Source organism: Pogona vitticeps, chromosome 3 (genome assembly GCF_051106095.1).
Source record: "Pogona vitticeps strain Pit_001003342236 chromosome 3, PviZW2.1, whole genome shotgun sequence".
Lineage (NCBI taxonomy): Eukaryota > Metazoa > Chordata > Lepidosauria > Squamata > Agamidae > Pogona > Pogona vitticeps.
In genome coordinates, this window is record NC_135785.1 from 17,440,680 (window position 1) to 17,465,500 (window position 24,821).

Consider the following 24,821-nt stretch of genomic DNA (forward strand, 5'->3'; position numbering starts at 1 on the left):
AAAGCAGTAGACAAAGTTTCCTCTAGTTTGTTGTAAGTATAAAGTTCACTGTAGGCAAAAATTTGTGGCTGATTTGTTTAGTAAATTATGGGTGCATGAGATCCAATGTAGCACGGTTGTCATGCTATAATGAACATACCCCTGAATTTGTAGAATCTCATGTGTGTCTGTAGGTTTATATACCCTCTCTTGGCATATTTATGAGAGATGCATCTCCTTACCAGTAGTGTCTCAAATAGCAATGGGAAAGTACTGCCAATTGCTGTATTTAAGATTGTTGGACCACTCTTTGAAAAATCATGCTTGTCAGAGGCCCTCTGGAACACACATCTGCCTCCCTCAGTCATTCTTTTTATGATCTTTTCTCTATGGGAGCCTCAGAGTCTCAGCTTGGGCTTTTGCCAACCTAATGATGTGCTGAGAGCATCAACCTTTCATATTTAATTGCCATATGTTTTTAGTCTGTTCCTAAATGTTCTTCAACTTAGTTACTTTAATTTAATAGACTTTGAAAGCCTTTAAGAACACACACTTTGATTATGTTATGTTTTTGTGTTATTGTCATTGTTGTGAACTGCTCAGAGTTCACTGGTCAGACGCACGATTTAGAAATCAAATAAATAAATAATTTAAAAAAATCTTGACAAATCTTTGTGATCTAGCTGGGTGCCATGCCGTTCAGGGGATATGAGCATTGCCTGCTAATCTGCTTCTGATAAGAATAGTAATGATACTGTAGAATAGTGATAAAATAAAAGAGTAAAAAAAATCCAGTGATCTTATCTCATTTCAGAAGTATGATCAGATTGCTTGTCTTCTTATTTCATGAGTCCATCAAGTCAAATAGTACTTTCCTATGAGAGGGGATTATTTCATTGGGCATAATAGCAAAAGGCAAAGCATTCAATGAAAAGCATGCTCTTTGCACTTGCAATGTACTCTTTCCACCTCGAGTAGTCTTGGATATTGCTTCTGTTTTCCCCTTGGGTTGCTGTGTTTATTGTTCTAAGTGTACATAGATTGTGTTCATGTGTAATGTGCAATTTGGTGCATAGTTGGACTTTGAAGCTAAGGGATGAGACTGATCTTCAGAGCATAACTTTATGATAGAATGTTTAGTAAACTTTAAGCAAATAGACAGTGGTGCTGATTTAGTGTTTTAACACAGAGCCAATCTATCATTACAATCAAGATTTCTGAGAATGTCTGTTTGTCACAGCATAAGATGTACATACCACCTATACAGTATTTTGAAAAATAGTTTGTTTTATTTTGTGATTGGTCATACATTAGTAAATACGGGAGGATGCAACTCTGACTGCTTAGTGATAAAGGTCTGCTTAATGACATTTCTAGAACACTGATAAATTTTAGATTTTAGAGTTACAGCAACATGTAATTTAGCTTTTAATTGAAGTAGAAAGATGAATTGCATATGGGAGGTAGGATTGGAATTAAGAACAGCTTGATCCTGTGGAGTAACTGTTGTTTGTAGTAAGGAGGTTGACTGCATCTACAAGTAGCCGTAGGATGGAATGAGGGCAGATTAGAATCATGGAGCACCATGGTCTGTTTCAGAGTTTGGTATGAATGTTTGGACTACCAACTTCCAGAACCAGTCAGTGGGTATGCTACCTTAGGTGATCTTAAGACTTGTAATCCAAAAATGTAACCTTTCTGAACCTCCAATACATTTCCCAACTATGATTTTTTTTCATTTTTTGCTTCCAAAGTCTCTGGAACAGGTTTGCTTGCTATTTTCCCTTGGGGAAGTAAGAAGTGTATCTCACAATTTTTAGTCTTGATAAACATTCATCTACCTGTAGCAGCTTTAGAACTTTTATAAATACAGCATATAAAACCTACTCTGCTAGTGCAGAGTGAAAAGCCCACTCCTGAACATTCTCTGCTACACAGCTATAAAACACAAGAAATCCCAGTCTATACTCCAATCAACAGCATTGACAGTCTTGCTCAGCAGACAGTGCTACGGTAGTACTGGACGAATGTTAAGTAACAGTGGCTGAAATCCAGTATTAAGTTGCAACAAATCAAATCCAGTAGTAAGTTGCAACGAGAATCAGTGGGACTTATATAGGCCTTCTACTGATTCCGTGGACTCACTTTAGTTGCACCTTATTACTGGAAGCCAGCAATTATTTTGTAAGAGTCACCTTTTCTCAAACTGATAAAATTAGAATGTCTTGCTTTCAGTGTTGATTATCTGGCTGTAATGATGTAGCAGTAATTAATTCCCTGTCAATTTTTGAGTTAGCTTTGCTGTATGTTTGTCCTCATTGTTCCTTTCAAATATAAATCTAGAGGAGCGCTTAATTTAGTTGTTCTTCAGGAAAATGATTTGTGAAAAATGAAGTAGTTGAGCTAGTAAGAGAAGTGGTTAAAAGCTCTTTTGGGATATTTCATGAATATCTGAAGCTTTTTGAAAAAGCTGAGCTAAACAGAAACATATTTTAATATTTATCTAACTGTCTGTGTTTATGCATCCATGGCATATTATGCCTTTCAATTTTCCTTTTAATGCTTTCACAGCTGATTTTTACACCTGCTACCACTGTGGCGGCTGTCCAGTCTGACATTCCTGTTGTGTCATCATCATCTTCGTTTCCCTGTCAGTCTGCAGCTACTCAGGTGAGCTTGCTTGGATTGCATGTTTCTGTATGTATCCATTTCACTGAACCATGGTGAGGAATCAGTATGCATTTCTACTCCTTTTGCTTTGTTTTTCTTCAGTGTTATCATATAAGAATTTTTGTCTGTGCAACAGGAAAAAACATTTTCTACAGGAAACCAGATGTTCTTATTTTAAAACCTTGCCAAAGTGCTAAGCTACAGTGGAACCCCTGGTGGTAATACATTCCAGAATACAAGGCTGTCTTAGGGATAGCATCTTACAAGCAGGCATAATAGTAACTGGGAGAAAAGTGCTCTATATATTAAATAAACAAACAAATAACTGGAATTGCCATTGTACAAGAAACATTTATTGGCTTATAAGTCACTGTACAGTTTTCTAATCACCTTAAATGAAAATCTGTATTTGCATTTTATTACAATTTTTAGAAAATATAATTTTTTCATAAACAGTACAGCTGGATAACTTTAAGCCTGAGAGGTGAACTTTGAAAGAAGCAGGTATTCTTTAGAACAGGGCTAGGTTCCAGCAGTGTGCTTCTGCCAGTGCTGTTGATCTTTCTTCCTCCTCCCAGCTTCCTAGAAAGCTCCTATAGAGGGCTGGGAAGCCCTCAGGAGCAGGTTTCTGGTGCCACAAAGCTGCAGCAGGAAGAGAAGAAAGCCCTCATTCCACTGGCATTGGATATGTGTGCCATTGAATATAGAGGTACATCACTGAATCTTAGCGCTATCAGAAAGTTCACTCAGAAGCAGTAGTAGGAAAGAGAGCTGCAGGGTGAATACTGTTATATGTATGAATCCCACACTCTGGACAACCTTGATGAACATCCCATCCAAATATATATAGTATGCTACTTCAAAGGCAATATATGGTGTGCAGATAATGAGACAAAAAAAAAGGTTTTTGCGTTATTCGGTTCTGTTTTACCAAGTCATACAGAGGTTTAGGCAATCCCATTAAAATATCTATTTTTGCTTCTTTTTCTTGTGCATCAACTTACTTATTTATACAAGCACCAGCTCAGCTTTGGCAGAACCAATTGCAATAGCCATTCAGTAAATCTATGAGCAAATAGGAAGAGGGCTTTCATGGCCTTTAAGGTGTATCAGCTTTTCAAAAAGTCATGTTTACAAAAATAGTCAATATCAATGTGAAATTATGGACAGTATTTTTTAGAAAACACAGTATTGGTACATTTTTAGGAGAATCAATTTCACTGATCATTTTAAGTAAAATAAACGGGAAAGAAGTTTTTCAAGGAGAAGCACTGACTGGCTAACAAACCTTAGGGACTGTTTTAGAGGCAGCACATCAGTATTTACAGCTTCCACTTCCAAGCCAGTACAGCCGTGAATTTCATTCTTAATAATTATGTTATTAAATCAGTTAAATTAATGTTTCTTAATAGGAAATGAGAACTAGATGTGTGAAGATAAATATTTCTTAATAGCATAGACCTAATCAGCATTTTGAGTAAGTTCCTACAGTTGGTGAAGGGAGGATGGGAAGAAGGGGGAAAGCAAGAAGAAATGGGCATGTCTAATGCCTTCTTGTGAGAAGCACAATGTCAGAAGTCAAATCACAGGGACTATGGACTATGTTCATAGCAATTCAGTCTCATCTATTTCACCTATAGAAGAATTAATAAACAAATCAATAAATTGACATTTGTATGTTTTTATTGGTGATTTTTGCCCAGCTAGTGTGTGACAGCCTGTGGAATTTGATGAACTGTTGTCTATTGAAAATGAGCTGTATTGTTATTCCATCTGGTAATTAAGATGGCACTTTGCTGGGTGGAAGTAAAGAGAGGGAGGTGTTGGCACTTGTCTACAGATTAGCGAGCAACCAGTCAAGAAGTCCGCAACGAGGCATGTTTCCCACGGCGGCATCAACTTGTTGTTTTTCGAAATATTTCATCACCTCCTGCAAAATATCCCCCACACTGGCACCCTTCTTGGCTGCTTTTTCAGCCACTTGAGGAAGCTTCTTCAATTCCTCATCATTTTCATTCATGAAAGTGAGATTGGGCACTTGGAAGTGGGAGGCAGCCATCCACTGGAGGACAGCTTGAAGCTCCCTGTTCTGAGAGCTCGTATTGGAAGTCTGATTGTTCACTATCACCTCAGAACCAGCAGGAACAAGTGGCTTTCCAATGTTAGAGGGTCGTGAAGGTTTCTGGCATGTCATTGAATCCGGAGTTGATACACCTTTGTTTCTTGCAGTAAAGCATGTACCTTGTTCATCAGAGTAATCTTCAACAACAAAATCAGGGCTTTTAGTCATGTACATACACAGCTTCATCACCGATTCCATCAGCTGATCAATGAATTTCTTGTTTATTTGATCCATGTTTTCAGAGTCTACATCTGAAGTGTATTGCTTAGGTGAGGACTTTCTGTTAGGCCTCTCATCAGATGAGCTCTGTTTGAAATTTCTGGTCACTTCACACTCATCTACATTGAAACCAGCTTCTTGAAGGACCTTCTGGATTATTGATAAGAGAGCACTTTGTATTTCTCCTCTCTGATATTCTTGTTGTTGTGGATCACCCTTGTAGCTATGAGATTTAGAGCCATGTTTGCCTCCCTTTTCAAAGTACCCAAAAGAAGATGTGTTTGACTCAGAGGTTGGTTCTTTATACTGAGTTAATAGATGTTGTTGTATCAGCATTAATGCTGTCAAAATGAGGTCCTTTGCAAGAAACTCAGTTGTGGAGTTACTCTTTTCTGGCTTCTTCTCATGAGATCCCCTCTCAATATGAACCCTGTCTGAACATTTGCCTCCCGTTTTTGATCGCAGCATGCTAATTCCATCCTTAATGATTGACTCGCCTACTTTCTGGGCTGATGTATGTGCCGTATCTTGCTTAACCTTTTCTCTCGTATGCAATCCTCCTTTCAGAGATGCAAAGTGCATATTTGGACCATTGGGGTCTAATGAACATCCTGTTTTTAGTAAAGAGTATACAAGACTATGCCCTTTCTCCTTAGTTTCTGACATCAAAGCGTTATACATCCTTAGTACCATTGCTTCTAAAATCTCAGTTGACTTCTGGGTTCCTGCATTGAAGAGATTTTTCTTCACTGTGGTGACAAAGTCTGAGTCTGTCATGAGGACCCCAGTGACATTATGTAGATTTTTCATAGTAGAATCTATTAAATCTGATATGACATCCTTTGTATGTTTGAGAAATACTCTTTTCAAAACCACACAAGCTGGAAGTGGTTGCCTCTTATGAATTTTTGTTGCATTCACAAATGAGAATGTCATATCCTTAGCATTTTTGTTTGCATAAACCATTAGCCCTTTGTTAAATGAATTACCATCACTGCGACCTGATTGTCTTCTTGGATGTATCAAATGGGCACATGGGGGAGCCTTTCCTTCGTCTTCTGCCATAGATTCACTTTGATTGGAACATACTTCACCATAAAAGAGAGATGTTTTCTTTGGGCTACCTTTCCCCTCATCTTTCTTGCATGAAATGTTATCTTGAGATGTTTTACAACTGGGTTCCTGGGCATTTTCCATAGCCTCATTCACCATTTTAGATGCAATTTTACTTACACAACCAGGGTTGGTGATTGCCTTTCCATCTTTAGTGGCATAAATTGCCTGGCGTATACATTTACTTGCTGCATCTTCCAGATTTTCAGAAATTTCTTTACTTGCCATTTGCATAACCAAGGAACAGAGTTTTTGCACTGTGCTTGCTACTTCATCTGCAGATCCTTTCTGACTTTCTGACGACTGGAAGGCTGTATTGTTGTTGTTCTGCTGAGACACTTTGTCAGCTGATGGCTTTTGTTGACGAGGGCTAGGTGAAGGTGTAAGTGCATGTTGGAAACCACATGCATATTTTTGCAGGTCGTCAAAGAGCCAGGTCACAACATTGAGTTCCTCAGTTGATCCTTGTTTGAACAGACAGACTGCTCCTTCAGTTTTAGACTGTTCCGGTGTCTCGCTGTCCTTTATTACAATAACCTCTTTGTCCTGCATTTTCCCCAGATCAAGTCCGGTGGCAGATTCACTGCTTTTAGACTGGCCAGTAGCATCTTTGCCTGTATCGTCTGTATTCTTTATGTTCAGGCTTGCAACATCAACAAAACAAATCACTTTGCGGTCCTGGTCTTTCCCTCCATCAGGATTGTAGAGATCTACCTTACACACACCTGCTTGGCTGTGTAACCAATCAACTTCCTGAGACATCTTTTTGAGGTTTGGAAGTGGAATTGTACCGAGGCCTGTATGGGATGTTTTTTATCAGTTGAGCTGCTTTGATGACCTTGCCAGACTGAAGATGTTGCCTCCTCTCTCAACTTTCCATGCTCTTCTGCTGCCAGATGTCATTTTCACTTGTGTGCACACATGGTTTCTATGGCAGCAGTGACATCACAAAGAAGCTGCACTGCCACCCACTAGAGATCTGGCTTCAGTTATTTAACAAGGAACTGATATATGACCTTTTCCCCTGTTCAGTCTATTCATCTTATAAGAAATTTGTCATTTATAGGAGGAGCATAGTAGTACATTCACAAAAGTAAAACTGTAGAATTGCATATGGTTAATTTTTGTTTTTATTTAAAGATTTCTAGCCACAAAGGCAATATTATAACTTAGAAACAAAAATGGTAGGCAATTATTCTCAAGGTATTTATTGTGCTGTTCTTTGTGTGCAGGGATCATTTTCAGGTACCATTCTTGTGAGTAGGTCTATTGATATTGAAGCTTTTTGCTTTCCAGCAGCCATTTTATTCACAATTTATTGACAAATAACCACTGAATATCTTTTTGTTTTTGTACTATGAGTTGTAATCCTATCTGTGTTTTTTATAAGGTTTGTAAAACTTGCTATGGTTAATTGCAGTGAATTGATGAGATGCCAGGACACATCTCAGTTACACAGTTTGGCATGTGACCAGGCATATGATTGATACGTGATTGGCTGCAATTAGTTATAGCAAGTTAATTAGCAGTTACACAAATATCAGTAAAGATCCTGGCTGTAGACAACATATATGCAAAACCCAATAAAACTGAAGCAAGAAGATGCACATTAAAATTTTTGCTACTCTAACATGGCAAGAAAGCAATTTTAGACACCTTGGCTAATAATCAGACTTATTTCCCATGAACTCTTTAATAGAGCTGCATATTAGTGTATACTGTACATTAAAGAAGTGGTGTTAACTAACAATTCAGGATGAAATCCAATGCACACACACCTGCACAGACATGTATAGGAGTCTGTTAGTGTAAAGTTACATTTAGCTTTTATTTATTTCTTAATATAATGATACTCAAAGTACTATACAGTTTCTCTGCCATAACTTGGTTCTTATAGGTGATTTCAGTATGACTACTTAGTCTGGCTTACTCTCTGGAGCAAACACAGAAAATAATATTCTGTACCAGATATAGTGATGTTAACTTTATGCAAACAAAACAGGTAAATCTGTTAACAATATATGGGGTATGCAATTTGCTTACTTCAAAATCTTCCTGGAAGATGATGTTTAAATTTCATCACATCTAACCTTACAGTTCTGATGGATTTGGAAACGACTTAAAAACAAATCCCCTGTTTCTAAGATGCCATTTTTGGAAGAGACTACTACCCTGTTATATCAGCCCTAAGATTCTGAAAACAGAATGACACCTTGCAAGTACCTAGATTAATTTGTAATCCCTGTGTATTCACAAGAGCAGAAGCAACTGATAGTTACTTTATGTGCTATAGAATAGGGATTAAAACAATAGCTGCTTTAAGACACACACATACAAAAATAGAAAAAATAAACAAAAATTGTAAAAGAGGGCATATATTCTTTGGGAGGCTGAATTGTTTACTGAATGTGTACAGTTATTGTGTTCATTATTCAATTCTGTTTGCAATGACCTCTATATAAAAACAAGTTAAAATCTTTTTTTGCCTCATATCTTACTTGTACACAAAATTAAAAATCAGAATTTCTAAGGCTCTCATTTAATTCAACATCATGCTTCTGACCTCTAAGCTATCATGAATCTCTGCATTACCTCTTACTCCTTTTCTTTGGTGGTTCTTTATAGTCATAGCTGTGCATTATGCCATATAGTTATGGAGCTAACTATAGTGAGAGCAAATCACAATTTTAGGGCACTGATTTGGAATGAGTTTGCACATTGTGGGCTTGAAGCAAGTCTGGGTAGGTATCACCTGTCATAATTATGTTCACTACAGACAATGCCTAATATGGCTATAGACAACCATGGTAGGAAAAAGTGCGGCATATGATGCAACAACATGTTACCTTAGAAGATTTAAGATATAAGAACAAAACTGAGCCTCTCCCACAATTAAGATTTTTCCTAGTGGTGTTTTTCAACACAAACTGTAGACAAGGTCCCTTCTTCTGGTGGTAGTATCATGAATGCCAAATATTGTTTCTTTAAAATACATTTCTAGGATCTGGTGCTTGTGGTTCTTTTTAATGTAATCAAAAGAGAATGTTTGATCTGTGGCATTGAGGTCTCTCTTATTGTGAGGTGTACTTAAACTAAGAGAAGGTCGAGTAGAGGCCAGGGAACATGGGGAAATAACCAGGTAATAGGTCACAAATTCATCCTTTAGCTGTATTTAAATAGTTAGCATTTGAAAATTTGAATTGGCCTCAGGAAAAGTTTCGTGGCTTCTGAATTCTCATTCCTTTATTGGAATCATAGTGTATTTTTTGTCAGCAAATCAAACAATAATCTTTTTTTTTTATTCTTCCACTCTACACATTACATCAGGATGAGTAGGGGAAAACTGTATGTTTTCTTATGGAGAAGTCTCAGCTGAACCTCTTTCTAGTATATGCTAGCTTTATTGATTTTTCAGCTGTTTGCATGGTTGTTCTGTAATATGCATTGTGACTCAGTAAAAGCCAGGACCTCTTTCTGCATTGGTGAATTCATACTTTACAGTATTGCAATAGTCTACTGCTGAAAGCACTTCAATACTGTACAGTATCTATGAGCAGTAGGTCATACTACACCAGCTTTCTCCTATTGAATATATAGTAGTGGCAATTCATTTTCTCACTGTACCAGTTCTTTCCCATCAAATATTAAGTAGCTAGAATTAATGTATATCACAACTCTTGACCTAGAGACATCTTCTGCCAGCTATCAGCAGTCTTTAGGAGCAAAATAGACTTTTTTTGAAAATTAAAAGCATGGGGAAAGGCTATATGTGCTTATTATGCCACCACTTAAGGTGTTGGTTTAGAGCAGTGGTTCTTAACCTTTGTTACTCAGGTGTTTTTGAACTGCAACTCCCAGAAACCTCAACCAGCAGAGCTGATGGTGAAGGCTTCTGGGAGATGCAGTCCAAAAACATCTGAGTAACAAAGGTTAAGAACCAGTGGTTTAGAGTGTCTGAAGCTGAGCCCTTGCATAGAAGGATGCATGTCATCACTGTAGTGAATTTATTATTTATAAAAGTATCTAATATGTACTAACTGTACATATATCGACAGCAAGGTTCTGCCTACAAGCCCCCAATCTAGAGACAAAAGAAGTTGGAGGAAAGAGGAAGAACTAACTGGCAAAGAGTAAAAGAAAAGGGAAAAGATTTAGAAGTAAAAATAATTACCTTCTATGGTCATTGTATCTTGAAAACTTAAGTGGTCCGCTTTAGAATGTTCCTAATGTGGGAGAAGATGACACAGAACTCACTTGCATTTTCACTACATTAAGTTGTTTAGAACAAATCTTTTTGTTAAGAAGGATAGTACTGTAGAGGTATTTGCATGTATTTCTACAGGAGTAGACTGGTTAAGATTGCTCAAGGTTAGTAATAGGATCATTAAGCTCTCATGGAAAAAGTGAAGCCCCACCCTTGATGGCGTCCTGCCCCAATCAGAAGTCACACACTCTTGTTGAGAGAACAGAAGACGTGTAGGGGACAACCATATTAGCAAAAATGTGGGAAATATGACAGGTTTAGAGCAAGCTGATTTGCATTTTTTCATGTGTTCACATGACACAAAGGGAAATGCAATCTCCCCATCCATAGTTTTTCCCCTCCACCAGGGAAGCCTCTACATTCTTTTACATTGGTTCAGGCACATGATTGCTTGGATCAATGCAGAAACGGGTTTATACCTGGCTGAAACAGTGACCACAAACTTAATAAATGAGTGGATACCACCCATAGTCTCTTCCACTTTTTTCTTCACTGGTACTCCTGTTCTGTCTTGCAGCTCAATTGTCTTCCAAATAGCTTGCTATTAGTCTTTAAAGGACTTCAAGATGATACTTTATCTACTGTTGTCATATAATTCATAATTTCTGTTATCTTCTAAAGATTTGTTAATCTGTGTAGGCAAGTGACTTATGTCATGTGACATGCATTTTCTAAATGAGTTACATATTGTGTGAAACACACTTTGGGTCTGAATCTACATATTATTTCCTGGAATGATGAGAAGGTAAGGAGGAGAGAAAATCTCTAGCCATTCTCTCATATGTAATTTTCTAGTCCACCTCTTATTTTTATTAATATAACCTGTTTCTAAGCCTCCATATTACCTTTTTTCTAAAGTAAAAACACCAAGTGTTTTAACTGTTCCTCAGAAAAAGTGTTCCACAGCTATTTGATCAATTATTTACTTCATCTTTGACTGGTCAGAGGACACCAAATAAACAGGCAGAGTGGGGACCCTAGTCTGAAATGTGTTAGTCATGCACCTGAATGTTGAACAGTAAGAGTTGAGATCCCATTTTATATTTGAATAAACACTATTTATTTAAACTTTCCATACATGTTCTGAGAGGGGCTGCTTCAAGATCATTGTCAGAGGAAAATGCTAATGCCTTTTCCATCCCCCTACAGTCCTGACCATCATGACTACTTCCATACTTTTGATGCATGGAAGTAAGAATTGATGCATGTCCAACTCTTCATGACCCCATGGACCAGAGCACGCCAAGCCTTCCTGTCTTCCACTGCTTCCCGGAGTTTGGTCAAATTCATGTTGGTACCTTCGATGACACTGTCCAACCATCTCGTCCTCTGTCATCCCCTTCTCCTCTTGCCTTCAAACTTTCCCAACATCAGGGTCTTTTCCAGGGAGTCTTCTCTTCTCATGAGAGGGCCAAAGTACTGGAGCCTCAGCTTCAAGATCTGTCCTTCCAGTGAGCACTCAGGGTTGATTTCCTTCAGAAGGGATAGGTTTGTTCTCTTTGTAGTCCAGGGGACTCTCAAGAGTCTCCTCGAACACAACAATTCAAAAGCATCAATTCTTCAGCGATCAGCCTTCTTTATAGACCAGCTCTCACTTCCATACATCACTAAAGGAAAAACCATAGCTTTGACTATGCGGACCTTTGTTGGCAAGGTGATGTCTCTGCTTGTTAAGATGCTGTCAAGGTTTGTCATCACTTTCCTCCCAAGAAGCAGGCGTCTTTTAATTTCATGGCTGCTGTCACCATCTGCAGCGATCATGGAGCACAAAAAGGTAAAATCTGTCACTGCCTCCATATCTTCCCCTTCTATTTCCCAGGAGGTGATGGGATCAGTGGCCATGATCTTAGTTTTTTTGATGTTGAGCTTCAGACCATTTTTGACGCTCTCTTTCACTCTCATCAAGAGTTCTTTAATTCATCCTCTCTTTCTGCCATCAGAGTGGTATCATCTGCATATCTGAGGCTGTTGATATTTCTTCCGGCAATCTTAATTCCAGTTTGGGATTCCTCCAGTCCAGCCTTTCACATGATGTATTCTGCATATAAGTTCAATAAGCAGGGGGACAATATACAGCCTTGTCATAGTCCTTTCCCAATTTTGAACCAATCAGTTGTTCCATATCCAGTTCTGTTGCTTCCTGTCCCACATATAGATTTCTTAGGAGATAGATAAGGTGGTCAAGCACTCCCATATTTTTAAGGACTTGCCATAGTTTGTTGTGGTCCACACAGTCAAAGGCTTTTGCGTAGTTAATGAAGCAGAAGTAGATGTTCTTCATCGTGGTCTTCTGTGAATGCACACAAAAGGGTTAACCTAGCGCCTTTTGTGTGAATTCACAGATGACCACTTGAAGAACCATGGTTACAGGTAAGTAACCTCTCTTTTTTCTGGAACTCTCTGGCTTTCTCCATAATCCAGCACATGTTAGCAATTTGGTCTCTAGTTCCTCTGCCCCTTCGGAATCCAGCTTGTACTTCTGGGAGTTCTTGGTCCACATACTGCTGAAGCCTGCCTTGAAGGATTTTGACCATAATCTTGCTAGCCTCTGAAATGAGTGCAATTGTACGGTAGTTGGAGCATTCTTTGGCACTGCCCTTCTTTGGAATTGGGATGTAGACTGATCTTTTCCAATCCTCTGGCCACTGCTGAGTTTTCCAAACTTGCTGGCATATTGAGTGTAGCACCTTAACAGCATCATCTTAGGTAAGATGACAATGTTAAGGTGTAAGTAAGAATACTGCCTACTAAAAGGGGGTAGGATTAGGAGACTTTAGCTTCCTCCTGTCCATTAACATTAACTGGCGGGTTTTGTGCCATTGTTAGCAGCATGGGAGCAGCATTGTTGCCTGCTTCTAGGTAATTGTCTCATTTTTTTCCGTTTTGAAATCTGAAATTCAATAATTATGGAACAGGTACAACATGGTGGCTCAGAGGTTAGAGTCAGATGCAACATGGTACCTAAGGGAGCATAGTCAATTATCTGTTGAACCCCATAAAACTTAAACTGAGATGGTTTGTCCCTATAAGTACTGGTCTACATATGACATGCTCATATCCTGATTCAGGGGAGGATCAGTCTGAGAATACAAAGCCTGGAGAGTGTACAAATAGAACCAACCTATAGGAGAGGCATGTCTTAAGATGTGGTATAATGCTGTTTATTTCTAAAATGCCTGCCACATTTCAGTCTATTAATGTTTTAAGGACTTGTTCATGGGATTAGAGTCTGCAGAAGTTTCTCTTGGAGGAATCTACTTCAGTTTACAGCCAATAGAAGTTACTAATCAATACTAAATTCAGTTGGAGAAAATTTCAACGGTAACTTCTGTAGACTGTTCAGATGGTTTTAAGATTTCAACAGGCCAAAAATGGTAGGCATTTTAGAAATAAACATCACTTTACAGCATCTTGAGATTTATGTCACCTATATATTGGCTCAGACGTCAACCTCCTAGGCTTGACTCTGCTTTTTTTTAGAATTGCAAACTCTACCAACTGGAGCCATGTACAAAGTAGAGGGTTCAAGAAGAGGGGCAGGTAGAGGCTTAGAATTAAAGAACAAAGTACAGTGGTGCCCCACATAGCGACGTTAATCCGTTCCGGATTAATCGTCGCTATCCGGAAACATCGCTATACGGATGGAAAAACCCCTATGGGGGGAAAACTTACCGCTAAGCAGGAATCCCCCATCCGGCCGCCATTTTCGCTGCCTCGGTAAGCGAGGAAATCGCGCGAAAATGCTTGCGGCGGCCATTTTATGCGCCCGGCGGCCATTTTGGAACCACCGATCAGCTGTTCTAAAAACATCACAATGTGAAAATCGGTAAGCGAAATGCTTACTGATCATCACAATGCGGTTTTGCCTATCAAAACATCGCAATGCGATCGCATTAGCGATCGCAAAAAACAGATCGCTATGCAGATTCGTCGTTAAACGGTGCACTCGTTATGCAAGGCACCACTGTATCTGAATCATCTGAGCCTAGAGATTGGTTTTCAGTACTGGAATTGAGCTCAGAGTTACTTTACACAAAACCCGATTTCTCTTCTCCCTCCAAACCTAGTTGCAACAAGGCAATTTCAGGGTGAATGTACTTTTGTTAAACATTTAAGCCAAAAAAACACTTAGGTTGGGGGAAAAAACTGTCCGTAGAATGGTAATTGCACAAGTGGCTTCCTCTTCATTGGGGCAATGTTTTTTGTAACTACTGTACTGTCTTCAGCTGTTTCGTGAGTAGCATTGGCTGAGATTTGGCGTGCCTGAGGTTGGGATTACCTAGACCAGTGGTCCCCAACCTTTTCTGAACCACAGACTGGTTGGGGGGGCTTTGAGGTCCCATGGATGGGTGGGGCTTGCACCCATGTGTAGATGGGTGGGGTGTGCTCACACACATGCGTGGAGGATGCACGAAGGGGAGGGATGCGTTTGTGCACCTGCACAGAGGGGAGGTGTGTGCTTACACATGTGGAGGGGACGACCGCACTCACGGAGGGGTGGGGCATGTCATGGGTGGGTGGGGCACCCGTGCATGTGGGTGGCGGGCCATGCGTGTGTGGGGAGTGCGTGGGGGGGGAGAGCTGTCTCCGGTGACGGTCTGTGGTCATGGCAGGACCGGGCTGCAGACCAGGGGTTGGGGACCTCTGACCTAGACCAGAAGTGGATTTTTTGTTAAAGCCAAAAAAAGAGAGACACCCTAGAGCAGAAAATGGATCATGTTGCCAGTTTCATTGCATTTTTAAAATTTCCTGGTACACAGAGTTCTAATGTCATCATTAATTATGTGGCTTTTAACGCTTGCTTTTTAAAAACTTTTCTGTTTGCCCTTCAGTTAAATGTTACTAGGGAAACTTATAGTAGTTAGTACAGTAGTTCAGTGGTTATGCAGTATTGAGGGAGGAAAGCCACGGTCACCCATTTTGATACAGTGATAATTTTTGATGGGGTAAAAATATGATGATAAATTATGTAAGTAATAAAATATAGTTGGATCCTTAAGTAGTATTCAGGTATGATGTCTCTTTTTTTCTTTATTCATAATAAGGTATTGCACAATTTAAAATTATGGACTTATATGAAATATAGGTAAAATTTAAAATAGATTAAAATGTTAACATAATTAGACTATTTTCAACGAGAAGTCAGATATTTCAATAGTGTTATCTTGGCCCTTTGATAGGTCTTGTTTGCACTTGAAGAGGCATAAATTGCAAGCACATAAGTGCTGCACTGATTGAATTTCAGTTTCCACATTCACAGAAAATTTGACCTGTATCCAGGTAGTTCCATTTTACTTGATTATTTTTTTATCTTCCAATTTTTTTCAGGCTGTTGGAATGACACAGAGTGAAAAAAAAATCCTTGGTGTACCAGGCTCTTGGACCATCATGCCTAGTAAAAAGGATTGTTGACATATTGAGGGAAGGTGTGGACATCTGAGAGGATTATAAATATAGTAGGGAGATAGGAGACATGCATATAAATATGTTGCATGTTGCACAAACCAGATACCAAAAACAATCATCATGGATTTTCCTCTGTAGATGCAAACTGGCACAAGGCTGGTTTGGCTGGGTGAGAACATTATTTAATATTTTTTCTGTATGTGTTATCACAAGAGGAATTAGTAATTTATGTGTGTTTGTGTGTTATCACAAAATGAATTAGTTGAGTTATTCCTTGGGAAGGAAGATGTCATAAAATAAACTTAAACAGGAACAAAATTGGAAAAGCATGAACATAGTCTCTTAACATGCTGCTTTTGTAGTTTATAGATAGATGACAGTAGAACAGAAAAGTTCTAAAACATCTATCTACCAAACAGAGCTAAGCTAAAATATCTTTAAAATGTAACACAGTGTGCTTTGTGGACAGTTGCCACAACTCATACCTTCTCACCTAATCAGTTCAAAAAATAAGAGATTTTTTTGAAGGAAGACAAAAACATTGTGGCACCTTAAGGACGAACTGCGATATTTCAATGTGAGCTTTCGTTTACAAATCCACTTTCTCAGATGTAAGAGTGAGACTGCATGCCAAATATTTATACATTTATACATGGCCCCAAACCAAAGAGACTATTTCCTGGGCACAAGTTGATGACAGTGCGGCATTTCACACCTGGCAATGACCTGTAAAACCCCTGTTGGTATTCAGATCCCCTCCCAGAAAGGACTGTTCTGAGATAGGAACAGTGACAATGACTGGTGCCTAAATTAACCCCGGGCTACAGGTAATGTTGCAGGAACAACAGGGTAATGAATTCCTCCAAGTACCAACCATAGTAGCTTGTCACTTATCTGCTAGCACAGACACATCTACCTCTTCTAACTCCTCAGTTAATGTATATAGTCTAGTATTGCTTTGAAAACCTTGTGCAGTCACCCCACCCCCTTCTGTTCCCAGCCTCTTTTGCTAGAGCTTTTTCTGAACATTTTACAGAGGCAAAGTAACCACACCCTGCATTTTCCGGTATTTGTGTTGATTATGTATCATGTGTAACTCATTAGGATTAAAATTTTGTATAGCCTGTCTGGACATGATCAATAAAACAGCTTTTCTCCCCTCTCATTTTTTTTATTCTTTTTTTATTGATGAGCTTGCCCAGCCACCTCAGTTCAGTACCATTTTTGCTTGCAGTGGGGCTGCAGTGATGGTATTTGCTGCGCCAGTAAAGAGTAGTTTGGGCGCTTAGGCTGGGCACTTGAGTGTAACATGAGAGGGAAGACTTGATTCTTACAGGTTAGCAAGCAGATAATCGACCAGTCCACACCGAGGCATGCGTCCTGCCATGGCATCCATCTGCTGTTTCTCATAGTACCTCATTACCTCCTGAACAATGTCTCCTACACTGTAGCCCTTTTTGGCTGCTTTATCAGCCAGCTGAGGCAGCCTGGACAATTCTCCATCTTGCTCATTCATGAATGTCAGGTTTGGCACATTGAATTGTGAAGCAACTAGCCACTGGAGCACAGCTTGGAGTTCTTTGTTTTGTGCACTGTTGTTGCAATTCTGGTTGTTGACAATCACTTCAGAACCTGAACCTAATGGTCTCCCATATCTTCCTTCTGAGTCACTGCCTTTAGCCATTAACATGCACAACTTCATCACAGATTCAACCAGCTGGTCAATGAATTGTTTGTTTATCTGTTCCATGTTGTCATACATTTCAGGACCCCCTTTTGGTAAGGCTCTTTGTGGTCTACTGTCAACAAATGGAGGCTGTTTATAGCCCTTGTCAGAGGTAGTCTCATCCGCAAAACCAGCTTCTCTAAGTACTTTCTGGATGATTGACAACAGAATACTTGAAATATCACCTTTTTGTGATTCCAGATTATCCTGCCTGCCCCCTCCTGGCCTTGAACCATATTTTGAGCCACCAGTTCTGTCATGAACATAGCCAAATGATGTGGTGTTTGTCTCACGGAAACCTTGGTCCTTGTTTTTTTCTAAGAGGTGTTGCTGTATCAGCATCAGTGCTGTTACAATCAGGTCTTTAGCATATACATCCATTGAGCAGTGCTTATCTGAACCTTTGCTTCCACTTGGAAGAGGCCTCACTTGGCCATTTCCTCTGCCTCCTCCATGACCACCATGCATTTCACTTTTAAGTGTTGCAAACTGCAGTCCTTGAGTTCTGGAGTCTGTGTGAGTACCTGCTTTCAATGCTGTGAATGCTAGGCTTTGAGATTTCTTATCATCCCCTGCTAATGCTTTGAATAAGCGTTTCACCATTGCTTCCAGAATCTCAGTTGACTTCTGTGTTCCTGTGTTGAAAAGGTTCTTCTTCACTGTGTTAACGAAGTCTGAGTCTGTCATGAGTGCACCTGTCACATTGTGTAGATTTTTCATGGTGGAGTCAATTAAGTCAGATATGACATCTCTGGTGTGTTTGAGTAGTACTTTTTTTAACACTACACAAGCTGGTGGAGGATGCTTTCCTTTTTGGACTTTCATAGTTTTCATGAATGAGAACATCATATCTGAAGCTACCTGATTAGCATATACCATTAGCCCTTTGCTTACAGATCCATCATCTTGTCCTGATTGTTTCCGTTCTGACATTTGTCTGTCTGATCCCTGCCTGTAGCCATTCTGATTACTTTGATTAGACATCTCTCCATAAAAGAGTGAAGCTTTTCTGGGATCATCATGAGATGACTTGGGAGATAGTTTGCCATAGTCATCGGCCTTGCCGTTAGGTCCACGGGAATTAATTGATTGCCGAATGCACCTACCACTGCTTTCCAGTTTATCCTTCATTTCTTTATGAGCCATTTGAACCACTAAGGAACAGAGCTTGTTAACATAATAAGATAGATCATCTCCTCTCTGGCCACCAGAGCCTCTGAAGGAAGTGTCACTGCTTTGGGACATCTTGTCAAATGCAGGTGAATCGTATGCTGATTTACGAGAGCCAGAGGGGGTTAGTGCATGCTGGAATCCAACTGCGTATTTCTGAAGGTCGTTGCTCAGCCAGCTAACAACGTTGACTTCTTCAGAGGAACCTTGCTTAAAAAGGCAGACTGCTCCCTCAGTATTGGTGTGGTGATCCCTTTCGTTGTCCTTTATGACGATGACTTCCTTTTCTTCAAGGTTACGCAGATCAAGGGAGGGGTCACCTAAGCTATTACCTCTCTTCTGTTTCTCTTTGTTCTTTAAATTAAGGCTGGCAACATCAACAAAACAGATGACTTTGCGGTCTTGATCACTTGTTCCGTCTGGACTATAAAGATCTACTTTGCATAGGCCGGCTTGACTGTGTAACCAGTCAATCTCCTGAGCCATACTACTCGTCCGCAAATAGAATTGTACCCCTGGTCATGGAGCGTTCTTCTTCCAGTTTTTGCTGACCTTGCCCCACTTAAGATGTTGCCTCCTCTCTCAGCTTTCCATGCTCTTGTACTGGCTGGTGGCATTTTCATTTGTGTGCACACATGGTTTCTATGACAGCAGTGACATCATAAAGCATGAGTATCATCCACCAACCACTGATGCCCTGACCATGCTTAATAGAAGATTGCTCTGCTTACTAAATGTGTATCTTAAGGATTAAAGGGACATGTTGAGAATCAGGTTAAAAAGTGTGATAATATACTGCTTTGCTTCCTAAATAAGCCCCCATTGGAGCAAAATCAAAGAAGCAAGAAACAGTACTGAGATAGCATCATTTTCCTACAAATAGATCTATTCTGTTGCACTTGCACAAAGTTCAGTATATTAAAAAAAAATTGAACATTTATGGGAGGACTTTGGGGCAGTCTCTTTTTACATAAGGTCTTTTATTTCAGGACTTCCAGTGACCTCACACAGAAAAGATCTTGCTGTGTCAGTGTCCCCTATTTTTTTAAAAAGCTTTCTGCTTTTTCCTGAGTCTCCTTTTCCCTATTTCCTTCATACTTATTTACAGTTTCATTTCCAATTCCCTTTCATTCATTCTCTGAAGCTTTTTCACTATATTCTTCATAACAGAGAAGCATCAGGAAACTAGTTATTGTCATTCTGTTTTAAAATAAAATGATAGGGGATAAAAGAACCACTTACTAGATTTCCATTTTGTTGACAGATTCGTTTGTGCTCAAAAGATTGCACATGCATTTATTTTCATGACAGATTGAAAAATAAATGTAAAATATGTGTATGAAAATTTAACTGAAAGATTGACATCTGCTTTTGTCACTAAAAGTTTGTTGGATAAAAGCTAGCACAGCAGGAGCAGCAGGCACAGAGAAAGAATTTACAGTTTTGAAAGTCTTACTTTCACTCATGTTAATAGGGGAGGGAGTTCCATGACTGGGAAGCAGCTGTCGTGCACTTCTCTTTGTGTCTCAGCCATCATAACTTGTGCTTTAATTTCAAAGGCTGTAGGGGCCTGCTGACAAGGAAGTAAAGTTTTCAGAATTGGATTATTGGCTCTGCGGCTTCAAACTGAATACTACTTGTTGTACTGTTTAAGGCAGACTGATATTTGTATGTCCCAGGTGTTGTTTGGGGATATTGGATGTCAGAGTTAAAATCAATGCGTCACAAACTGGTGGAACAAACTTTTCTTCCCTACTCCCTCTTCATTCCTTCACACACCTGCAAACTTCTTCCATTAGTAGTCCTCTGATATTCTTGTCTCTTTTTTAGATTTAGTCACATATCCTCATATTGTTTTGTTTGCCTTAGTTTCTTACATTGACTTTTCTGTTTCTGTCCAATTATCAGTTTAGTGTCATAAAGTTTTGCTTTCTTCATTGTGTTTGCCATTTCTGGGAGAAAACCCTTTTACAGCACTGCATATGTTCATTTTAGTGTTCTAGGACAGTCACAACATTGCCATGAACCCAAAAAGGTACCTCAGTGATGTAACCATCCTTACTCTCTGTAATTAGAGAAATGTTTGACATTGATATAATTGGACTATCCTTCTATTTGCATCTTTTCCTTATTTGTATCAAGTGTTGCAAAATTTTAAATTATTGATGTATATGAAGTATAGATAAAATTCAAACAAATTTAAAATGCTAAAAATGATTGGACTGTTTTTGACCAGAAACAGGCTACTTCTATAACATTATCTTGATTATTTGCTGGATCTTCTTTAGTACACATGGTGGGGCATATATTGCACGCACATACAGTAAATGCTACATTGATCAAATGTCTCCACAGTCCCAGAAGATTAGTCCTTTATCTAAGTAGCCCCATTTTACTTATTATTCCTTAATCTTCCTATTTCGCTTCCAAGTCTATTAAGTGAATTTGTGAAGGCTTTCACGGCTGGGATCTAATGGTTGTTGTGGGTTTTTCGGGCTCTTTGGCCGTGTTCTGAAGGTTGTTCTTCCTAACGTTTCGCCAGTCTCTGTGGCCGGCATCTTCAGAGGACTGCACTCTGTGTTCTGGGCATCTTCAGAGCACAGAGTGCTGTCCTTTGAAGATGCCGGCCACAAAGACTGGAGAAACGTTAGGAAAAACAACCTTCAGAACACAGCTAAAGAGCCCGAAAAACCCACAACAACCATCTGTTAAGTGACTTCCAGATGATCCAGCCAGAGCCCTTCTGGTGGGGGACACTTTTCAGCATTCATCCACTCAGCAAGGTGTGTTGTTTTTGTTCTCCATAGGTTTAGCGTAGCCTCTCCTGATTTAATATTTAGAGCTTGAGATGTGTGCAGAAATTTTTTCTTGATTTTAGCCATCATCTTTGATGTTGGTATGCATGAAGTTGATCAGCTTGATGCTCTATTACTTTATTCATTACTTTCTACCTTCTCTCAACATACTTCCAGAGGAGCAATACCAACCAAATAACAAAGGTGGTGGAAATAGGTTTCAGGCATGATTCATTAAGAGTTATGTCCACTTGTTTGGCATTTGCTGATTTATACCAGATGACACTAGCAAAATCTGCTAGGGAGTAGCATAGGGACAAAGCTGTTTTTATTGTTTTTGGGTGTGCACCCCAGTCTGAACCTAGCTAGTTTCCTAAGTATGTTATTTCTGGTGGCAACTTTCTGTTTGGTGTTTAGACAATCCTTTTTGTAGGTTAGGGTTCAATCCAGAGTGACACCCAAATATTTTGGGGTAGGGCAGTGCTTTCCCAGAGCTTCCTCTCTATTTCCCTCTTCTTTAAGTGGAAGGCATGGACTTGTGTTTTAAAGAGTTTTGTTTCAGCTGGTTGTGGTGCCTCGGTTAACGAGCGCCCCGTTTAACGACGAATCCGCATAGCGATTTGTTTTTGCGATCGCAAAAGCGATCGCATTACGATGTTTTGAATGGTAAAATATCGCTTTGCGATGATCGGTAAGCTGTTTCACTTACCAATTTCCACATAGTGATGTTTTAAAAACAGCTGACCGGTGGTTCCAAAATGGCCGCCGGAAAAAAACTGGCCACCCACTGTGTTTTCGCGTCCATTCCTTGCTTACCGGGCAGCGAAAATGGTGGCCGTATGGAGGATTTTCGCATAACGGTGAGTTTTTACCAATAGGAACGCATTAAATGGGTTTTAAAGCATTCCTATGGGCTTTTTTATTTTGCATAGCGACGAATCCGGATAGCGACGATTTTTCCGGAATGGATTATCGTCGCTATGCGGGGCACCACTGTATAAGGAAAGATCTTCTTCTTCTTTTTTTTTTTTTTTTTTTTTTTTTTTGCTTTCTTATTCTTTCTTTCATTCTTTTTTTTTTAATTTTTTATTTATTTATAACTATAACAAAAACAAATCATATACATAAAACATATACACTTACAACACAATAACAGTGTTCCCCACCACCATATACGTCGGGACCTCTTGCCATATTCTTCTTTTTCTTCTTCTTCTCATTCTTCTTCTTCTATTGTCCTCCTCTCCAGAACTGCATAGATTCTTGATTTGGAGCTCTCCCTTTTCCCCTTATTAACACATATTCCAAAAATTTGCCCCATATTACATAAAAATTATTCTTTTTCAACTCTCCTTTCTTCATCTTTAAATTACAAGTTAATTTATCATTTAATGCTATATTCCATATTTCTTTATACCATTCTTCAATTTGTAATTCAGTCTTTAATTTCCACTGTCTAGCAATAATCAATCTAGCTGCTGTTATTAGATTAGTTATCAATTCTTTAATCATTTTGTCATATTCCACGTTCTCATATATTGATAACAAAGCAATCTCAGCCTTACATTCTATATCTTTTCCACAGATACAACTTAATTCTTTAAAAATTTGTTTCCAAAAACTTTGTACCTTTTCACATTCCCACCACATATGAAAGTATGTACCAACTTCTTTCTCACATTTCCAACAGACATTCGGATGACTGGTGTTAATTTTGTTTAATTTTACCGGTGTTAAATACCATCTTAAACTAAGTTTAAAAAATTTTTCCTTTATTCTTACTGACATCAATCTTAAAATCCTCATTTTCCATATCCTCCTCCATTCTTCTTCATTTATTCTTTTCCCAATATCTTGTTCCCACACCAATTTCAATCCTTCTTTCTCACTTTCTTCTTCCTCTAAATTAAGAAGTGAATAAATTTTACTCACTGTACCTTTTACTGAGTCAGTCATCTGAATGTCCTCATATGAGAGTAAAAATTGCTCAAATTTTGTATGTTCTCTACCTTTATTATATTTATTTGCCCATTCCTTAGTCCATCTTTCCAGTTGTACATAGTTCAACCATGAAATAGTCTTGTTTTGAAATACTTGTTTCATTTGATCTATCGATCTCATTTTATACAGCCAATCTTTCAGTCTAATCACTTTTTCTTCTTTAAATAAATCCATATACACCTTCATATTGGTAGGAAAATCTTCTATTTCTGTCACTAATCCAAATGGAGAGTATGATGAACATAAATTCTTTTTATACTTATACCATATATTTAACAGTGTCTTTAAAAAAGGATTATTAACTTGACTTATTTTGTCTTTCTTACCTTTAGCAAATAAATATTTTTCTATATTTCCTTGTAATTCTGATGATTCCATTTCCCACCAAATTAACCTTTCCGGATTATATATAATTTCACCAATAAACCTCAGTTGGTTAGCTAAATAATAGTTTCTTATATTTGGCAAACCTATACCACCTTTTTTTGTTGTTTTATACCAATACTTTTTATTTATTCTAGATTTCTTTCCTTCATTACAATATTTGTTAACTATTCCTTGCCAATATTTCAACTCATCCTCTGTTAACTGCATTGGTAACATTCTGAATAGAAAATTAATTTTTGGTAAAATTTTCATTTTTACCAATGCAATCTTTCCAAACCAAGATAATTTGAACTTATCATATTCTTGTAGTTTCTTATTAATTACTTCCTTTAGTTTATTATAATTATAATCCTTTATCTTTTGAATATTTTTCGCTAAATCTATTCCTAAGTATTTAATTGTTTTACATATTTTAAAATCATGTTTTTCAGTAAACTTTTCTTGTTCTATTCTACTATAATTAAACAACATTAAGTCAGATTTTTGCCAGTTTATGTTTAATCCGGTTATTTTTCCAAATTTTTCTAAGTGTGTTTTAATTTTATAGGAAAGATCTTCTAATGCAGAAATTAGCTGGTGCACAGTGGAGTCAAAGGTTTTCCCCTGGACTGTCAAGGCAAGATCATCAACATAGATGAAACTCCTAGAGCATGGGAACATTGTCTGATCATTTGTGTAAATGTTAAAAAGTAATGATGCCAAGATGTTATGCTGTTGGAAACTTTTCCTTTGATTTCTCCATCACCCATGTCTCCCTTCAGCAAATAATATTTGGTTTCGAAATAGAATGGCAACCATTTTTGTTAGTTCATAGCTCTTTAATAAGATAGAGCTTTTTGAGCTGACAGACAGTATCATATGCACACTGTAAGGTTGACAAATGCTCCTCCAGTTACTTTATGTGTTTCAAAACCATCTTCTATATGTTGGATTAGATTTAAGATTTGAGCCGTACAGCTCTTGCCCGGT

At 38.5% G+C, this 24,821-nt stretch overlaps 2 protein-coding genes and 1 pseudogene across 11 annotated transcripts in view; 1 reads left to right on the forward strand and 2 right to left on the reverse strand.

Moving 5' to 3' along the window:
- PHC3 (polyhomeotic homolog 3) overlaps window positions 1-24,821 on the forward strand; it is a 59,235-nt gene that overhangs the window by 9,755 nt on the left and 24,659 nt on the right. For all 9 annotated transcript variants that reach the window (XR_013543203.1, XM_020793797.3, XM_078389662.1 and 6 more), the window contains one exon: window positions 2,551-2,649. Coding sequence is in view for 8 of the 9 variants with exons in the window: in XM_020793797.3 (XP_020649456.2) it covers window positions 2,551-2,649 (99 nt within the window). In the remaining variant the exon portion in view is untranslated. The remainder of the gene's footprint in view (window positions 1-2,550; window positions 2,650-24,821) is intronic.
- Window positions 2,944-7,789, reverse strand: LOC110079047 (A-kinase anchor protein 4 pseudogene; annotated as a pseudogene). Its single transcript, XR_013543204.1, has one exon. The product of XR_013543204.1 is annotated as an A-kinase anchor protein 4 pseudogene (transcript).
- Window positions 15,554-21,506, reverse strand: LOC110079048 (A-kinase anchor protein 4). The gene has a single exon (XM_020793800.3). It carries the CDS (start codon window positions 19,153-19,155, stop codon window positions 17,104-17,106), a length of 2,052 nt encoding a protein of 683 aa, XP_020649459.1. The 5' UTR covers window positions 19,156-21,506; the 3' UTR covers window positions 15,554-17,103.